The sequence below is a fragment of the Oncorhynchus kisutch genome, linkage group LG10 (genome assembly GCF_002021735.2).
Source record: "Oncorhynchus kisutch isolate 150728-3 linkage group LG10, Okis_V2, whole genome shotgun sequence".
Classification (NCBI taxonomy): domain Eukaryota; kingdom Metazoa; phylum Chordata; class Actinopteri; order Salmoniformes; family Salmonidae; genus Oncorhynchus; species Oncorhynchus kisutch.
In genome coordinates, this window is record NC_034183.2 from 33,092,659 (window position 1) to 33,110,919 (window position 18,261).

Genomic DNA, 18,261 nt, shown 5'->3' on the forward strand with positions numbered 1-18,261 from the left:
CCCATACAACCTGACAGAGTTTGAGAGGATCTGCAGAGAAGAATGAGAGAAACTCCTGTTTTTGCTACGTCATTATTGGGTATTGTGTGCAGATTGATGAGGGAGAAAAAAAAAAAAACATTCCATTAATTCTGAATAAGGATGTAACCTCACAAAATGTGGAAAAAGTCAAGGGGTCTGAATACTTTCCAAAGGCACTGTATACATGGCTAGTTCTCAAGACATGAATGTGGACAGAAGAAACAGTCAGTGCCCATGCATCCAGTGTTAAAACAAAAGCTGCATCTTATTCAATCTCATGACTATCTGACCTAGGGCTTTATACGAAATCCTCCCATTAAAATAGTGAACACCAACAAGCCAAAATAGTTGCACCAGATCAGGAGACATTTCAACAATCTCAATATCCTGTGCCTGAGTCAGACATGGAGACCAGACCACTGATCCGAGCCTGATGGATGGTGGGTTGACCAGGCCTGGGCTGATGATCATCCCTCCCAGAGGTGGCACTGTAATATGTGCCACTTAGCAGGAGCTTTAATCCAAAGCGCCTTACAGTACAGTAAGTGCATACATTCGTAGTATGTGAATGTGATCCCTGGAATTGTCATCGCCAGACTAAATCAACTGAGCCATACGGGAACATGAGCACTGTGTTACTCCTTACCAATAGTGGTCTCTGCTGGAGCTCCCTGATGGTGCTCTGTGCCAGCTCCAGTTGAGCTGTGGCCTCTTCGCTCTGCTGCCTGACCGTGGCCAGCTCCCGCACGACCAGGTAGGTCTCCTCTGCCTCCTGGGCGCGTGTCACTTGTCCCTTTAGGACATAACCAACCGACGTTGGTGTGAGCAGGGAGCACCACGAAGGTGGGATGAACGGAAGGGGTGGGCATATCAAAGATGATATAAATAAAGCAGGATTGGGGGTTTTTCATTTTAAAACGCATGCTGTTTTTTCTCTCTGTAAAAGTTTAAGACTGAGTCTCTTTGGTGGACTCGGATTGATAGCTCTAAGCATTTTCTTTTGGCATGGTTCAAGAAACTTAGGCATGCTGTTATGGGTGATTACATGCACTTCTTGAATCCTAGATTTCACCAAAGCGATCTGATTTCCATGTCCTAATTTTACATAAAAGTATTTAAAAAAAATAATTTTGACATTTATTGTGCTATCATTTAAAGGTCAAATCATTAGCATGCAAAGCTACATGGAGATCGAGACATTTGAGATGGGAAAGTGCAATGTAAGAGGGATGAGGGGGGGGGGGGATAGTGGAGGAGAAAATGAAGTTTATACCTGGATCAATCTATCTGCCAAGGAAGCACTTTCCTACAAAACAGAAATATCCACAAGAGAGAGAAGCACAGAACGAAAGACCAAAGAACACAGTTATAACAGAAGAAAAACAGACAAACACTTGATTTGGTTTTTATAAAGGGAAACTCAATGTTCATTTTCCTTCCTCCGTCGTTTTGGCAACCAATTCCAATGTGAATCCTAACTTCCACATAAGTCAAATGTTCACTTAGCCATGCATTGATGTCAACGGGAGAAGTTAGCAATTGCCCCATAGTGTCCAAGTTATTTTACAAGTATGGGAGGTAGAAAAGGAACATGGTCTTGAGGTGTAGTGAAAAGGTTGTGGGGGTAAAGTGGTGACAGTGAGAATTAGGTGGTGAGGGTGACAGACAACATGGTGATGAGTTTCACACAGGCAAAGCAGAAGACGAGGGCTAAACAGGGCCAAGAGAAAAATGAAACTAAGAAGTTTGCTATAAGCAGCATTTATTTTTAGGATGTAGCCATGCCTTTTTAGGTTCTTATGTGCCGCATGGTTACGCTTTAGAAGCTTTTGAGCAATTCCAGTTAATATTTTGGGTATAAGAAGTTGCAGCCGTCGACTGGATTTGAAGCGATACTGTGATATGAGTGAGTGAGTGGTTATGTCTCTAGACAGAGCCTGGTCGTTTGGGACAGATACTCAGGCAGTCCTCTGCCCAGGCCTCATGCACGGTGTCCTGGTACTCTGACCAGGCCTGGCAGTGCCTGTATCTTTGTGCTCAGACAAACATACCGGAAGATCCCAACAACATGCACAACAATGGCAGCCGTGCACTCTGGCATGCAGTGCTGCTCTGCATCATCCCAGGAGTCAACAGCCATCACTGAATGTAGCCTTTTAGAGCTCCACAGCCAGCTATAGTCTCAGAGGGTCTGATGTGAAGTGAGCTGGCAACCAGAGGGTTGCTGGTATCAAATCCTAGATGCCATTGCCTGCCATTGTGCCCTCGAGCAAGGCACTTAACACTCCACAACAGCTCCCCAGGTGTCCAGTGTGGCACCCCCCCCACACCTCTCCAAAAACCTGCACGTGTACGCATGTGTCATTCGGCGGGATTGAGTTAAAAGCGGAAGTCAAATTTCGGTTGGACCTTGTGTGCAATCGACCAATAAAGTGGTCTTAATCTTACCTGGTCCTGAGCGTGGATCTCAAGACTGAGACATGCATCTCAATGTAAGACTTGCATTCCAAAGCCAACTAGGATCCTTTCACCCAATAAGATATACACTGTCAGTGAGTGAAAATTCTAGTGTTGTCTTGTAAATTGGACAGACAGCCCAACAGCAGCACAGGCCAGTTAGTAGCGACAAGACCCACGAGTCTTTAGTGAACAACGACAGACACATGATGCATGAACAAGCACTTGATGGGTTAATGTATGGTAGGGGGTTATGGTCTTGTTGTGTGAATGGCCCTGAAAAAAAGGTTCACTGGTATAATATGGCTTATTATTATTATGACTGGTGTCGTGACATAGGATGGCAAGGAGAGCCATGGTTCAACCGGTTTACCACCCTCCTCCACCTCCTTCGTGTCACTCACTTTCTCCAGTGTGTCTAGCCTCTGTTTCAGCAGTCTGTTCTCTGTGCGCAACCTCTGCAACACAAGGACACAGAACACAAATAAAAAGATCATACATACCTGGGGTTTTAAGTAGTGAACTCAGCGTATGGAGCGCGGTTATAGTGATCAACTGCTAATAGTGATCAAATTTACCCGTACTGATGTCTATAAGAGTGAAAAATACCACCCTGGTAAGTTTAAAACATGTTTCAAACTAAACACATAGCCTACTGCTTCACCACTCACCTTAATCTCCACCTGCTCCTCCATCTCCTTAGTTTTGATTGTAGTGTATTCCTTTTCTAACCTGAAAACAGGGGTCATACGGCATCAATACAGCGCACTTGCAACACGTGTACTTGAGGCAAGCACCCATCTCCATCGCACTGTAACTACCGTTGCCATGACAGCTCAAGGAACACATCGATTACATCTGCAGCCACAGATGTGCTTTTACAGTAACCAGGCCTGGAGTCCAAAGAGCGAGCAGAAGCGTAGTACTTACTTCTTCATCTTCTTGGCGTTGTACTTGACATTATAAGCAGCGAGGATGACCTTGTCTGGTCCACTTTCCAGCTGGTGGGGGATGACCTTCTGAAAGTGCTACAGCAGAGCAGGCGAGACGTAACGAATGGGTGAGTATGAGACAGACATGCTCACACAAAGAAACTGTTTATTGTCTTTCAATCTGTATCCTATAGCCTGGTCCCAGATCAGTTTGTACCATCTTGCCAATGCCTACGGCCATTGTCACAAACAGAACAAACAGATCTGGGACCAGACTATGTATCTTGTGCCTGCCGGCAATAATTGCCCCTCTGGGATGAAACAAGTTTGAATTGAATGCATAATTGTGTGCATTAACTCCGACAGGGTTGTAATTATAATGGTTATGGCTGCTCAGTCATACCTGTAACATTCCCTCCATGTCCAGCTGTATGAGTTCTGCCTGGTTCAATTGTAGGATGGCCAGTCCCACACGGAACACTATCTCCAGACCCTGAGACAAGCATTCCATTATTATAACATTCCATTATCTAGTGCCGCACAGAACACTGCGTTACCAAGGTGAAATTGAAGTTTAGTCCATAAGATATTCCAATTTGTGCTTTATGCCAAGGCCACCGGTGGGCGCTAATTGCTTGCATTTCCTCACATACCCTTGTGTTGGCTGTAATAAAAACTATTCTGGACTCACTTGACTAGAAGTAGACTGTCAAACATGAGTAAATCAGACGTTCTTTAAAAGCGGCAATCTGGGTTTAGTTTATCAGCAAAATGGCAGCCCTGCCGCCAATTTTGGCATACAGTTGGGTGACGGGGATTGCACCTTTAACTGGACTCACCTCTAACATGAAGATGTCAAAGATCCTGGTAGCAACAGGGAGAGGGAAGGAGGTGAGGAAGATGGTGAGGAACCAGGAGGAGGCGTACATAGAAGTGTGGAAACTTTGGGCCTGGAAGTGGATATGGAGGTCTGGGAGAAGTTCCTAAAGGAGGGGGTGAAACGGTGGGTCGGAGATAGAGGGAGATATGAATAGAATAAAACATGATCTTGAATAAAGATGTCACATTATCATGACACATTGACTAATTGTAAGTCGCTCTGGATAAGAGCGTCTGCTAAATGATTACTATATAATTCGTATTCATATTGTCATAGTAAATCAACGTTCTGACATGCTGACCGCACTACATGTGCGAGCGTTGCAAAATAAATGTACATCCGAACTGCTCGCATCTCTCTCAATGAGTGTCTGCGTAGTCAGGCGCTAAAATAAAACTAGGTTCTATTTGTAACGCTTGACACGCTGCAAGTCCCGCCTCTCCCATCTCCTCATTGGTTTTTAGGAGCATATAAGCACGTGGGTGATTAAAAGATGAACTGAGGTCCACACTCCAGTCCAGTTGGTGGTGGTGATACACCTTAAAGTTGGTTGCCAACCGCCATAATAAAGCCCAAAGAAGAAGACTGAAGGAGGAGAGATTACTAGAAACTAACCTGGTTTACCCTTTTATCTGTTTAATAATTGTCGGAGTAGAGGACCTTGTGCATTTCAGGTAAAATAACAACCCAATGTTTATATCCCAGGACAAATTAGCTAGCAACAGCACGCTAGCTAGCTAAATTGCCATGAATGTTTAATGTTTTTCAACCTGTCCCCAAATGAATATAGTTGGTTCAGATTTAGTTTTGATATTTCAACCTGCGTGTCCTGATCGCGTCTGGTGTGGATGGACAAAATCAACATGCGCCCGATGGCGCACGTGGAAGCACGCCCGCACCCGGTCTATTCAGCATGTAAGGAGTCTTGGAGCGTGCTGTTGTAAGTCAATATTGCTCTGTAAAAGATTTGCAATTCTTTCATGTATCGAACCCATATCAGGTCTTACCTGGATCATAAACTCAAACTGGTACATGCAGAGTCCCAGCTCAGCCATACTGGGTTTGAACAGTTCTCTCAGTCTGTAGTCCTGCATTAGCTTCACGAACACACAGAACGCCTCCTCCTCAGGCATCTGGTGAGGGGGACACCACCAAACAAGCACAAAGATCAACAAACAGTTTCCTTTAACCTTCAACAAAAGACCTCCTCATACACCATCTAAACCACACAAACACAGAGTGACAGAAAGAGAGATTAAGCCAAGTCCTGGACTAAAATATACCTTCAATGGAGATTCTTCATTGACAATGTTTTTCAGTCCAGGACTAGGCTTAATCTGTGTCTGGGAAACCTCACAACTTAATTAAACCTTTAATTTAAAAAAATCTTCCTCATATACATAAAATACAAACTTCACACAATACAAAATCAGACATATAATAATACAAGTTAATCACCACCACACAATTTACCAGTGGTCATGAAAAACACACAACTCTTAGTACACAGTTCTCAAGAAAATGTACTCTGGTCAATAAAACGAGTCTGTCGATGTGTGTAGTGGAAGGTTACATGTGACCATAACACATGTGTGTGTGTGTTCTAGTTCCATTATTACCTGCATGAGCAGCAGTCCAACGATGAAAGCACTTCCCTGACAGTAACCGACCTCCCGGTCCACCAGAGAGTAGGCCTGCAACAACAACAGGAAGTGACCTCGGATCAGTCTTCGGCCATGGTCATGAGGAGAGCTAAGCACTCTGCGTGTGCATCCCAAATGGCACACTACTCCCTACACGGAGCATTCCTTTTGACCAAAAGTAGTGCACTTTATAGAGGAATATAGTGCCACTTGGCATGCAAGTCTGGGTCTATGAGAAACTGTCCCAGCTAAGGTTTTTCAGGGTCACGGTATAACTGTGGACTCAACACTTTCTGCCCTGTGTTCAAGCAATTCAGCACGAAGCAGGGCTACTGGCTCCCATTAAAACCTAATGAATTACTACTCCATTGGGTTGAGAAACAGCTTTTCTAGAACAATTCTGGCTCTGGCGCATGAGAAGAATAAAAGCAGTACTCTAACACATTCTTCTTCGTCTTCTATTGATAGGACAGTCGGCTGATTGCCAGTCTGTTGGTGCTATCCTGCCAAGAGCACAAATGGATATGGGATCAGGCTGATAGGACAGATAATTGGAGACGGACAGGAAAGATTTGTCGAAAGATGGTCCAGGATTCATTCCAGTTACGATTATACACTGAGTATACAAAACATTAAGAACATGACCAGGTGAACGCTGTGATCCATTATTGATGTCATGTGTTTTAAATGTCTAAATCAGTTTAGATGAAGGGGAGGAGACAGGTTAAATAAGGATTTTTAAGGCTTGAGACAATTGGGGGAGGCGTGTTTGTGTCAAGAACTGCAACGCTGCAGCTTTTTTACGCTCAACAGTTTCCAGTGTGTATCAACAATGGTGCACCACCTAAAGGAAATCCAGCCAAATTGACAACTGTGGGAAGCATTGGAGTCAACATGGGCTAGCATCCCTGTGGAACGCTTCCGACAACTTGTAGAGTCCATGCCCCCGATGAATTGAGGCAGGTCTGAGGGCAAAAAGGTAGGTGGGGGGGTGCAACTCAATATTAGAAAGGTGTTCGTAATGTTTGGTATACTCAGTGTCTAAGTGCTGAAGGCGCAGGAGCTAACCGCTAAACCAATTCCAGACCACACTGTAAAGCAATCAGTTGCGCGTATTGGTTTGAAACAAAACAAGGGTTGCAAAATTCCAGTAACTTTCTCCAATTCTTTAAATTTTTTATCCCAGTTGAAGAGTTCCAGGTTAGAGAATTCCCTCGTAGCTTACTCATTGATTCTAGAAATCCCTTTTTTTAAAAACCTATAAATCATTCACCTTCATGACATTGAAGAGTACTTCCTGTCCCAAGCTGTCCTCCTTAAAGAACTCGTGCTCAGGGTAGGTCCGGGCGATGTCCCGGCGAATCAGCTTCTCGCAAGGTGACGTCATCTTCAGCAGCTCAGAGTACTGGTCTTTGATAGGCATGTTCTGGGCATTGCATAGCAACTGCCATACTATCGCCCGGAAGTGGTGGGGGATCCCTTTTCTGACCAGATCCTGTTGGGGGGAGATTAAACATATAAATCAGTATTGGCTTTGGTCCAAAAATGCTAATATTACCAATTGGTGGCAGTAACTAAACCAAAGTGTGGTTTGCAGTTTATCCGACCTTGTCAATAGATCGCTTTCAAAATATATAAATGTTTTTGCGGACTTTCTCTAATCATTGATGTAACATGAGAACAGCCTTTTGAAGGAAAACATGTAGGCCTTGTTTTCTTCATGTTTTTATATACAAAGTAATGTACTGGTATCCACATAGAATGAGACTTCTTATGACGGTGCTCAGAACAAACTAAATCATTTGTCTCTCTGTGTGGTGCAATGTGTTCTTCTCCACAGCACAGCATGTAACCCAGTCAGTCTCAGTCATCTTAATACAATTTTCCACCACTAAATATAATCTAGTCAGCAAGGCCTTGTGCAGAGTGAAATGTTGTTCTTGCAAATTACTGCTGATGTGACTCGATTAGGACCTTTCCTCTGCAGACAGGGAACACTGGCATGGGTTGCTTCTTAGAGTGTGTGTGTGTGTGTGTGTGGTCATGGGATCTCTCTCCCTTTCTCTGAGATCATCCTGGACAGTCCCAGCCTTGTAATGGAAACAATAGACTCTTACAGTAAGCCTATTGTACGTTCCTAGAAGGAAAAGATGTAGCCTACTTTGTGGTTCTCAGCTCATTCATTCCACCTCTGCGTTCCATCTCCCTATCCCACCACTGCATTACATATACACACACACACACACACACACACACACACACACACACACACTCCAGGGTTTCCATTAGCTGGTAATTGCCTGGTTGTCGGCCAATTGTCTGGAAGAAGAAGACCCATTGCAAAATAATGCTTTTTAGCCTATTCATTGATGTAAATACATTTGACTGGTCATGCTTATCGGTCTATTTGTGTAATTAAATTGGTGCGTGTGTAGTCTACAGTATATTCGTTATGTATCATAATTATCTTTAAAAAAAACTTGTTTTAACCTTTATTTATCAAATGCATACAGCATATAGATGCTTTGAGTGGAAAATCTGTCAAACACCGCGAGAGCTGTTGCTACAGCATATCAAACAGCAAATGCATAGGCAACGGAATGCAGGCTTCATCAGCGCATCCCACACCACTTTGCAATGAGCTGGAGGCAGTATGCATTTTGAAAACATTGAAACCTGAACGTTTTACTACATATTATGAGGCATGTCTTATCTTGCTTCAAAGCAGCCTAGCCAAAATCTAGACCGAATTATTTTATATCAACTCTTTCATTGTCTAGTAGCCAAAGGCACAATCTTAGTCATATTAGTAACCCATGCTAGTTGTTGCATATTAGATCTCCCCTTGTGAATTTGGGATCAATCCTCCCACAACTGTCCCGTAGTCTGTTTGGAATAGACCATTTCTCAACAAGCTGACCAATAGATGTAAACTTTTCTACTATGGGGGATAGTAGATTGACCGAGGAAAATGAAATGTGGACAGTTATCCTAACAGCTTCAAAGTGCACTTCAGAATTCGGTAAGAAAGACTGCACATCGTTGCATCCTCGACTTGAATGTTGTGTTGAAATGAATTACCATATTCTAAATGTGATTTCTGTCATTCTGAGCACCGTGGGTGGATACCCTAATCAGGTTGCATATGGGGCCAGTAAATTTCTCAAATGTCCGGTAAATTAAAAGGCGCCACATTTTCCTAACGGAACCCTGACACACACCCACCAACCCTCCACTGGATTACTCTCACACACAGATGCAAGAGGAAACTCATGAATAATGCATACAGCTGTTAATACGTCTGGAAAACTACCTCTACCCATTACTCAACCTGTCACTACATTACGGTGCAAGCTCCTCTGACTCCGGTTGATGTTCACTCAGCAATGTGTCCCAAATGGCACCCGAGTGCACTCTTCTTGACCACAGCCCATAGAGGTCTGGTCAAAAGTAGTGCACTACGTAGGGCATAGTGTACCATTTGTGTCATTGTCTGGAGCACTCTTGGAAAACAGGATCAGAGGTAATAAGATGCATTGAATTCATCGCTACTAGGTTAAATGAGACCTATTTCAGGAAGCTAGGTACATGTCGCAAGTGCTTCCCAGGAGAGGCACTTGATTATTTTTTTTAAATTAAATTTGCAGAAATGGTTTCTGGAACATGTTAACTTTCATGTGTCTTAATAACAAACTTGTATGCCATCTGAAAATACGAATATAATTGTTAAATTACGAGCCTAGTTGGCTTAGCCACAGAAAAAGACACAAACCTTCCCGCTAGCCATGATTGGCTGAGATAATGGATGGGCTGGACATGCAGAGACAGGAGTTCAGATTGATCTGCCACGTAGGTCAGTTCGGAATGAAGCCACGCTTCAGTCTATAACATGAGCTGCTCTGTATGTGTAGATAATCCTTGCTACCGAAGCTTTTTGAAAAATATAGTAGCAATGGAGAACTGCAAAAGTGTTGCTACTGGTCTTAACACTGCTGCCCTGAATTTAGCAGAAAGTATTTTCATTGCAGCAGGTTAAAGCGTACTGTTTAGCTAGCTAGCTAACATTACGTGTGTTATCTGTGGTAATATTATTTCTCTCTCAAAAATCAATTTCCATTGCTGGTTATAGCCTAATGCTAGCTAGCTAGTTACTATTATACCTGGTTGGTTAGCTTTAGCCACCTGTAGATTCATACTACAGCATTCCATACACTAGTTATGACAATCTGTTTGTATTTCTAGTACTGTATGGGTTGGGATTATGGTTAATTGTTTACCTAGCTAGCTACATGTCTAAACAAAACAACTAAACAAGACTCCACTTCACCAGATGATTACATGACCCATCAAGTTAATCAGGTGTGTCTGGGTGTGATTACGGCCATCTATTGTATTTCGTGAACATGTGAACTACACTACCTTAATTGCTCCATTTAGCGCATGGCCTCGCATGTGAATCCTTAAAGAGATGGGTGGGGCTAAGGATTAAGAGGGTGTGAACAATGCTGAATGGGTGTAGACAAAGATGAGTTCTGTAGTAGGTGTATCAACACATTCACATGAAATTCTCTCAAAAGTGGGGTTACAAGTTTATCAACTTTCAAACCAGAATTACTTTTCCATATTTCCTCAACTGCAGTAAACGATGCCATTTTGTACTTTTATCCAATGTAAAACACAATTTCAAATTTTTCAAGATAGGACAGAAAAGAGGTCACAAATTGAGAATATCAGTTTTGTTGATACAACAGAAAAGTAGAATGCTCACACTCAACTTGGTCAACAGAGGAGATAGCAATGTCAATTGAGCAATCTCTTTGTTGAATCGCTTTTTAAAAACCTTTATTTAACTAGGCAAGTCAGTTAAGAACAAATTCTTATTTTCAATGACGGCCTAGGAACAGTGGGTTAACTGCCTAGTTCAGGGGCAGAACGACAGATTTGTACCTTGTCAGCTTGGGGATTCGATCTTGCAACCTTTTGGTTACTAGTCCAATGCTCTAACCATGAGGCTACCTGCCGCCTCAATGTGATGATTAAAATGAGTTAGACGACGTCTTACAACACCTCTGGTAACATGGAGGTGTTGTAGCTTAGGCCTCTTCTCTGGAAATTGTGAAATACCAAAGTCATGTTGGTACGGCCCAGTTATGACTGATGAGGATTCTCTACCACTTCTACACTAGCCCCATATGGCAGATACAGTGCATTCAGAAAGTATTCATACCCCTTCCCTCTTTTCAGAATTTTCTACGTTACAGCCTTAATCTAAAATTGAATAAATATATATTTTTCCTCAATCTACACACAATAGCCCATAATAACAAGCGAAAACAGGTTTAGAAATGTTTTTTTTTTAAATTTAAATTTAAAAACAGAAATACCTTATTTACATAAGTATTCAGACCCTTCGCTATGAGATTCGTATTTGAGCTCAGGTGCATCCTGCTTCCATTGTTCATCCTTGAGATGTTTCTACAACTTGGAGTCCACCTGTGGTCAATTCAAATGATTGAACATGATTTGGAAAGGCACACACCTGTCTATTTAAGCTCCCACTGTTGACAGTGCATGTCAAAGCAAAAACCAAGCCATGAGGTCGAAGGAATTGTCCTTAGAGCTTTGGGACAGGATTGTGTCGAGGCACAGATCTGGGGAAGGGTACAAAAATGTCTGCAGCATTGAAGGTCCCCAAGAACACAGTGGCCTCCATCATTCTTAAATGGAAGAAGTCTGGAACCATCAAGACTCTTCCTAGAGCTGGCCGCCAAGCCAAACTGAGCAATCGGGGGAGAAGGGCCTTGGTCAGGGAGGTGGCCAAAAACCCAATGGTCACTCTGCCAGAGCTCCAGAGTTCTTCTGTGGAGATGGGAGAACCTTCCAGAAGAACAACCATCACTGCAGCACAAGTAGCCAGCCAGGCTCCCCCAGGCTGGGGGCGGAATGTTAAGATTGATTTTGCCGAACAAGCTTTATTTTAGTGGCCTTTCGTACATTCTCATGCAAGATTGTATTTTCAACCAGCAACTATAAGGAAATGACACTGATCAAATTCACTTTTTTCCCCTTCACTGTCCCAGTCAGGCCAGTTGGCCAAAAATCTACTGGGCCGAACATGGTGTAGTTCTTAAATGCATTGGGGTCATGCGAGACCTGTAGGTTGGCATGCTTTCTCTCTATATTCAGCTGTTAATAGGCTACATTTGGTTATTATGATACATATTATTATTATTTTTTTACCACCTTTATTTAACCAGGTAGGCTAGTTGAGAACAAGTTCTCATTTGCAACTGCGACCTGGCCAAGATAAAGCATAGCAGTGTGAACAGACAACAGAGAGTTACACATGGAGTAAACAATTAATTAAGTCAATAACACAGTAGAAAAAAAGGGAGTCTATATACATTGTGTGCAAAAGGCATGAGGAGGTAGGCAAATAATTACAATTTTGCAGATTAACACTGGAGTGATAAATGATCAGATGGTCATGTACAGGTAGAGATATTGGTGTGCAAAAGAGCAGAAAAGTAAATAAATAAAAACAGTATGGGGATGAGGTAGGTAAAAATGGGTGGGCTATTTACCGATAGACTATGTACAGCTGCAGCGATCGGTTAGCTGCTCAGATAGCAGATGTTTGAAGTTGGTGAGGGAGATAAAAGTCTCCAACTTCAGCGATTTTTGCAATTCGTTCCAGTCACAGGCAGCAGAGAACTGGAACGAAAGGCGGCCAAATGAGGTGTTGGTAATATAATTTAGCAATGCAAGCCATTACTCTATTCTTTAAAATTGTATTACTTTAGTTGCATTCATTTTTGTTTTTAAAGTATGTCATTTTGAGAAGCCCCTTTAAGAAAAACGCTCCAAAAGAGATACATTAGGCTAGCCAAGACTAATGCTAGGTATTTTTGTAGCTTTCTTATGTAAACTATCAATAGTAGGCAGCTTGTACAGTTGAAGTCGGAAGTTTCCATACACTTCGGTTGGAGTCATTAAAGCTCTTTTTTCAACCACTCCACACATTTCTTGTTAACAAACAATAGTTTGGCAAGTCGGTTAGGACCTTTGGCAAGTGCATGACACAAGTCATTTCTCAAGCAATTGCTTACAGACAGATTGGAAAATTCCAGAAAAAGATGTTGTGGCTTTAGAAGCTTCTGATTGGCTAATTGACATAATTTCAGTCAAATGCAGGTGTACCTGTGGATGCATTTCAAGGCCTACCTTCAAACTCAGTGCCTCTTTGCTTGACATCATGGGAAAATAAAAGGAAATCAGCTAAATTGTAGACCTTCACAAGTTTGGTTCATCCTTGGGAGCAATTTCCAAACACCTGAAGGTACCACGTTCATCTGTACAAACAATAGTACGCAAGCATAAACACCATGGGACCACGCAGCCGTCATACCGCTCAGGAAGGAGACGCATTCTGTCTCCTAGAGATGAACGTACTTTGGTACGAAAAGTGCAAATCAATCCCAGAACAACAGCAAAGGACCTTGTGAAGATGCTGCAGGAAACAGGTTACAAAAAGTATATTTATCCACAGTAAAACGAGTCCTATGTCGACATAACCTGAATGGCCGCTCAGCATGGAAGAAGCCACTGCTCCAAAACCGCCATAAAAAAGCCAGACTATGGTTTGCAACTGCACATGGGGACAACGATCCTACTTTTGGAGAAATTTCCTCTGGTCTGATGAAACAATAATATAACTGTTTGGCCATAATGACCATCGTTATGTTTGGAGGAAAAAGGGGGAGGCTTGCAAGTCGAAGACCACCATCCCAACCGTGAAGCACGGGGGTGGCAGCATCATGTTGTGGGGGTGCTTTGCTGCAGGAGGGACTGGTGCACTCCACAAATAGATGGCATCATGAAGAAAGAAAATTATTTGGATACGTTGAAGCAACATCTCAAGACTTCAGTTAAAGCTTGGTCGCAAATGGGTCTTCCAAATGGACAACGACCCCAAGCATACTTCCAATGTTGTGGCAAAATGGCTTAAGGACAACAAAGTCAAGGTATGGGAGTGGCCATCACAAAGCCCTGACCTCAATCATACAGAAAATTTGTGGGCAGAGCTGAAAAAGTATGCACGAGCAAGGAGGCCTACAAACCTGACTCAGTTACACCAGCTCTGCCAGGAGGGATGGGCCAAAATTCACCCAACTTATTGTGGGAAACTTGTGGAAGGCTACTCGAAACGTTTGACCCAAGTTAAACAATATAAAGGCAATGCTACCAAATACTAATTGAGTGTATGTAAACTTCTGACCCACTGGGAATGTGATGAAAGAAATAAAAGCTGAAATGAATCATTCTCGCTACTATAAGAGTATCTGACATTTCACATTCTTAAAATAAAGTAGTGATCCTAACTGACCTAAGACAGGGAATTTTAACTAGGATTAAATGTCAGGAATATTTGTATTTGGCTAAGATATATGTAAACCTCCAACTTCAACTGTTTGTGCTTGTATGTTCACTATTCAAGGTTTACTTTTGTAAATCTCTTTCCCCCAAATAAATAAGCTCAGCGAGTAGATTGATGGCCACTTCTTTTTGCTCTGGACAGCTCCCATGTGCTGTGTAAAGGCATCAACTCATGTACTGCTCGAGAAGTGATTCGCGGGAGCATGGTGGTGCTTGAATGCATGGCCAATCATATTGCTCAAATACAAATAGAATGTAATTTAGGTGTGGTCTTTAAATTCATGCTCTCTCCCTTCATGTAGAAATTTGACTGCAATCACAACACACACACACACACCAAAGACAGGATCAGCAGTGGTTCCCTGTCATCGCTCACTTTGTGACTGACAGGCGCCCGTCCTATCAATAGATTGCTAGAAGATGGAGGGCTCAGCAGACTTTTTTCTGACTAGTGAATTGAAAAGTAGCCTAGTTAATTTAAGTGGAAAAAGTGCCGACAGCCAGCGCTAGTGGAAACCACTGCTGTAGCAACTATAGTAGAATAGATATGGTTTCAGTGCAAAGGGGCACTACACACGATCAGTTTGCAGGGGGCACCGAGAAAAAAAAACTAGACCAGAACTGACACCGTAAGTTCAATGACAAAACAGCCACAGTAGGGGTCACTGAGGGACGTACCTGGCCTTTGGAATTAGACCTGAACAATAAAGTATCTACAACATGAAACATAGCCCGCACTGTACAACAGCTTCTAAGTCGACTAACTTCATTAATTATACTTGTGTTAGTTACTTGTTACTAGCTTGCCATTACAGTCTTATAACAGTAACAGGATCTCATTATGGTACGACTAATGCACAAGGTTAGCAGTTAGTCCGAAGCATACATTGGCTCATAGACAACCGTTGGTCACCTGTGTCATGGGGAACATCCACCATATTGCCTCCACCTTACAGAAGGCCAGGGTTAAGCCCAAGGGAAAGGCGGAGGGAGCCACTTGGGATCAGCTTCCCCAGGTCGAAAGAGTTTCCTGTAACTCTTCCAGAGGAACCTATAGCCTAGTAGTGTCTCACCTTGAGCTGCTTCTCCTTCTTCTTTCGGACCTCCTCCCACTCATTGACTATGCGTCCCCAGAGGATCCAGGAGTCCTCCTCCAGGTGAGACAGGTTGGAGGAAGCCGAGGAGCTGGACACGAGGCTGGAGACGCTGTTACGTCTGGATCCGTTCACAGAGCGGAGGGACTTACTGTCCGTCTCCAGCAACCTAAAGAGACAAGCACAACAGGCTTAAGCATTTCTTTCCTCTTTTGACCGTTCAACTTAGGCCTACAAGATCTGCAATGAGAGACATTAGACTCAGAATGAAATGTTCCCTCAATCAGTCCATGTTCGGAAGTGAACGCAGCTCAAATACAAAATTATAGACACAGGTAACAATGTAGCGTAACTGCCAATGTCCCTGTCAATCTGAAACCTTTCATTAGTGCCAATAATTTGATATGGGCAGTGAAAGCAGAGTGGGTTTACTGGACATTGAGTAAACGCTTGACGCAAGTAACCCAATAATTGTTGCGGAACATTTATCCAAATCATGCTGGCACTTCTAGAGCAGCGCTAAAAACAGATAAGCTCATTTAAGAAGGTAGAAATTGCAGTGAGGTGTAGTACCGCTTTATGACAGCAGAGCCACAGCCAAGGAGAAGCCTAACAGCAGCCCCAGCGATGATAGGAGCAAAGCCTGCTGCCGCCACAGCTCTGAGCCCTGGATGTAGGGTCGATGGGGTTACAGACAGTAAGGCTTATAGTGCATCTCTTCCAAAAGGTGGACAGGACAACACATCCAGTCACTGTACTTCTGCTTGTTTCCTCGACCAAAAATGCAATGAACATAGATAGTAAAGCCTTGAACAACCACCATGATCACTTCATCAGGGTCAATACTAGGGTCGGGCGATATTACTTACTTACTGGAGCGGCAGGGTAGCCTAGTGGTTAGAGAGTTGGACTAGTAACCGGAAGGTTGCAAGTTCAAACCCCCGAGCTGACAAGATACAAATCTGTCGTTCTGCCCCTGAACAGGCAGTTAACCCACTGTTCCGAGGCCGTCATTGAAAAAAAGGTGTCTCAGGTGACAGAAAACAAAGTGGACTTGCACAATTGGTTTACCTATTACTTTGAACAAAACATGACCACTTTAAAAAAATCTAATTTCAGAACGTGCTTAACCATGCCACTGCTAAAATGTACAGGTTTAAAACGGTGCAGTTTGCGTATATTTAGGAATGGAGAAATAAATTAGGAATGTAAAGCTGGAATGCGCTCTTTTTAACAAAAGGCCATTAAAACAGCGGTTTCCCACATTACATTAGGAATTGTATTGCATGGACTGCTTGTCAAAATGCACGTTACCCTCCCTATGGCACTTGCAGGTTGAATGCGCCTTGAAATAAATATTTATCTCGCATAGAACGCACAACAAGACGACTAAGTAAATAGACAAACTATTCTACTATGGGGTTGTCTGGTTTTTCTATTCATTACTCGTTTTGTTTGCAGAGGGAAAGTAAATGTGTCACATCTTTTTTTGGCGTGGCGGGAATGATTTTGCCGTGGCGCAGCGCCATAGTTAAATGATTGCAGAGGAAACACTGAACAGGCCCCTGGCCTGTGAGAGGGAACCATGCCTATCATCCTATACAGTGCACTGCGGACGAGCCCTTTGGTGCGTCCCAAATTGCAACCTATTCTCCAAATTGCAGCCTATTCTCCTGTAGTGCACTACCGTACACAAGGGCTCTGGTCAAAAGTAGTGCACTACATAGGGAATAGGGTGCCAGTTGGGAAGAGGCTATGTCTGGGCCTACGACACAAAGGCCCATAAATCTGATCTCGGAAAAAGGGCCTGGGCCTCTCGGGTGCATGGTGAAGTCACTGGGAGAGCTCACAGACTGGGTAGGGTTACAGCCATATTTGGGTCAGGAGAGAGGGGGTCAGGGTAGGCCTGGGTTACTGTCACAGCTAGAACGGCACCAGCAAGGGTTTTACAGTTTGTGGTTTTACATGTTTGAGAAACATACCCAGAACAGCAATTCACTTCTGCATCCTCGTTGTGTAGTATGTATTGTGATGCAGGTCTGTAGATATTGTACACATGAACTGGTCTCATTCCAAACATTATCAGCAAAGTTATATTCCATTTTGTAGCGACTCGAGCAATACCTCTGTCCATTCTACAGGTATCAAAATAAAGGAAACACTTGAGTAAATGAGGGACACAAAGTATATTGAAAGCATGGGGTGCATCCACACAGGAAGTTGCAGACACTTGTAGAATCTATGCCAAGTCACATTGAAGCTGTTCTGGCAGCCCGTGGTGGCCCAAAGCCTTTAAGACACTTTTTTCCATCTACGTAACATTGAAAAAAAATCTGAAACTTTCTGTCCAGAAATGATTGCAGAAAAAATCATCCATGCTTTTGTTACTTCTAGGTTAGACTACTGCTCTACTTTCCGGGCTACCCGGATAAAGTACTAAATAAACTTCAATTAGTGCTAAATACGGCTGCTAGAATCCTGACTAGAACCCCAAAATTTGATCATATTACTCCAGTGCTAGCCTCCCTACACTGGCGTCCTGTCATGGCAAGGGCTGATTTCAAGGTTTTACTGCTAACCTACAAAGCATTACATGGGCTTGCTCCTACCTATCTCTCTGATTTGGTCCTGCCGTACATACCTACACGTACGCTACGGTCACAAGACGCAGGCCTCCGATTTGTCCCTAGAATGTCTAAGCAAACAGGTGGAGGCAGGGCTTTCTCCTATAGAGCTCCATTTTTATGGAATGGTCTGCCTACCCATGTGAGAGACGCAAACTCTGTCTCAACATTTAA

At 43.1% G+C, this 18,261-nt stretch overlaps 1 protein-coding gene across 4 annotated transcripts in view; it reads right to left on the reverse strand.

The window, feature by feature from the left end:
• The window catches only part of LOC109898064 (ecotropic viral integration site 5 protein homolog), a 93,528-nt gene that overhangs the window by 34,759 nt on the left and 40,508 nt on the right, over positions 1–18,261 (reverse strand). For 3 of the 4 annotated variants that reach the window (XM_031833564.1, XM_020492832.2, XM_020492833.2), the window contains exons 3-13: positions 15,443–15,632; positions 7,207–7,428; positions 5,910–5,984; positions 5,298–5,423; positions 4,250–4,393; positions 3,814–3,903; positions 3,409–3,506; positions 3,150–3,210; positions 2,883–2,936; positions 1,295–1,327; positions 668–814 (exon numbers count right to left, since the gene is read on the reverse strand). In XM_031833564.1, the coding sequence (XP_031689424.1) occupies positions 668–814; positions 1,295–1,327; positions 2,883–2,936; positions 3,150–3,210; positions 3,409–3,506; positions 3,814–3,903; positions 4,250–4,393; positions 5,298–5,423; positions 5,910–5,984; positions 7,207–7,428; positions 15,443–15,632 (1,240 nt within the window). The remainder of the gene's footprint in view (positions 1–667; positions 815–1,294; positions 1,328–2,882; positions 2,937–3,149; positions 3,211–3,408; positions 3,507–3,813; positions 3,904–4,249; positions 4,394–5,297; positions 5,424–5,909; positions 5,985–7,206; positions 7,429–15,442; positions 15,633–18,261) is intronic. The other variant, XM_020492835.2, reaches the window with a different exon arrangement.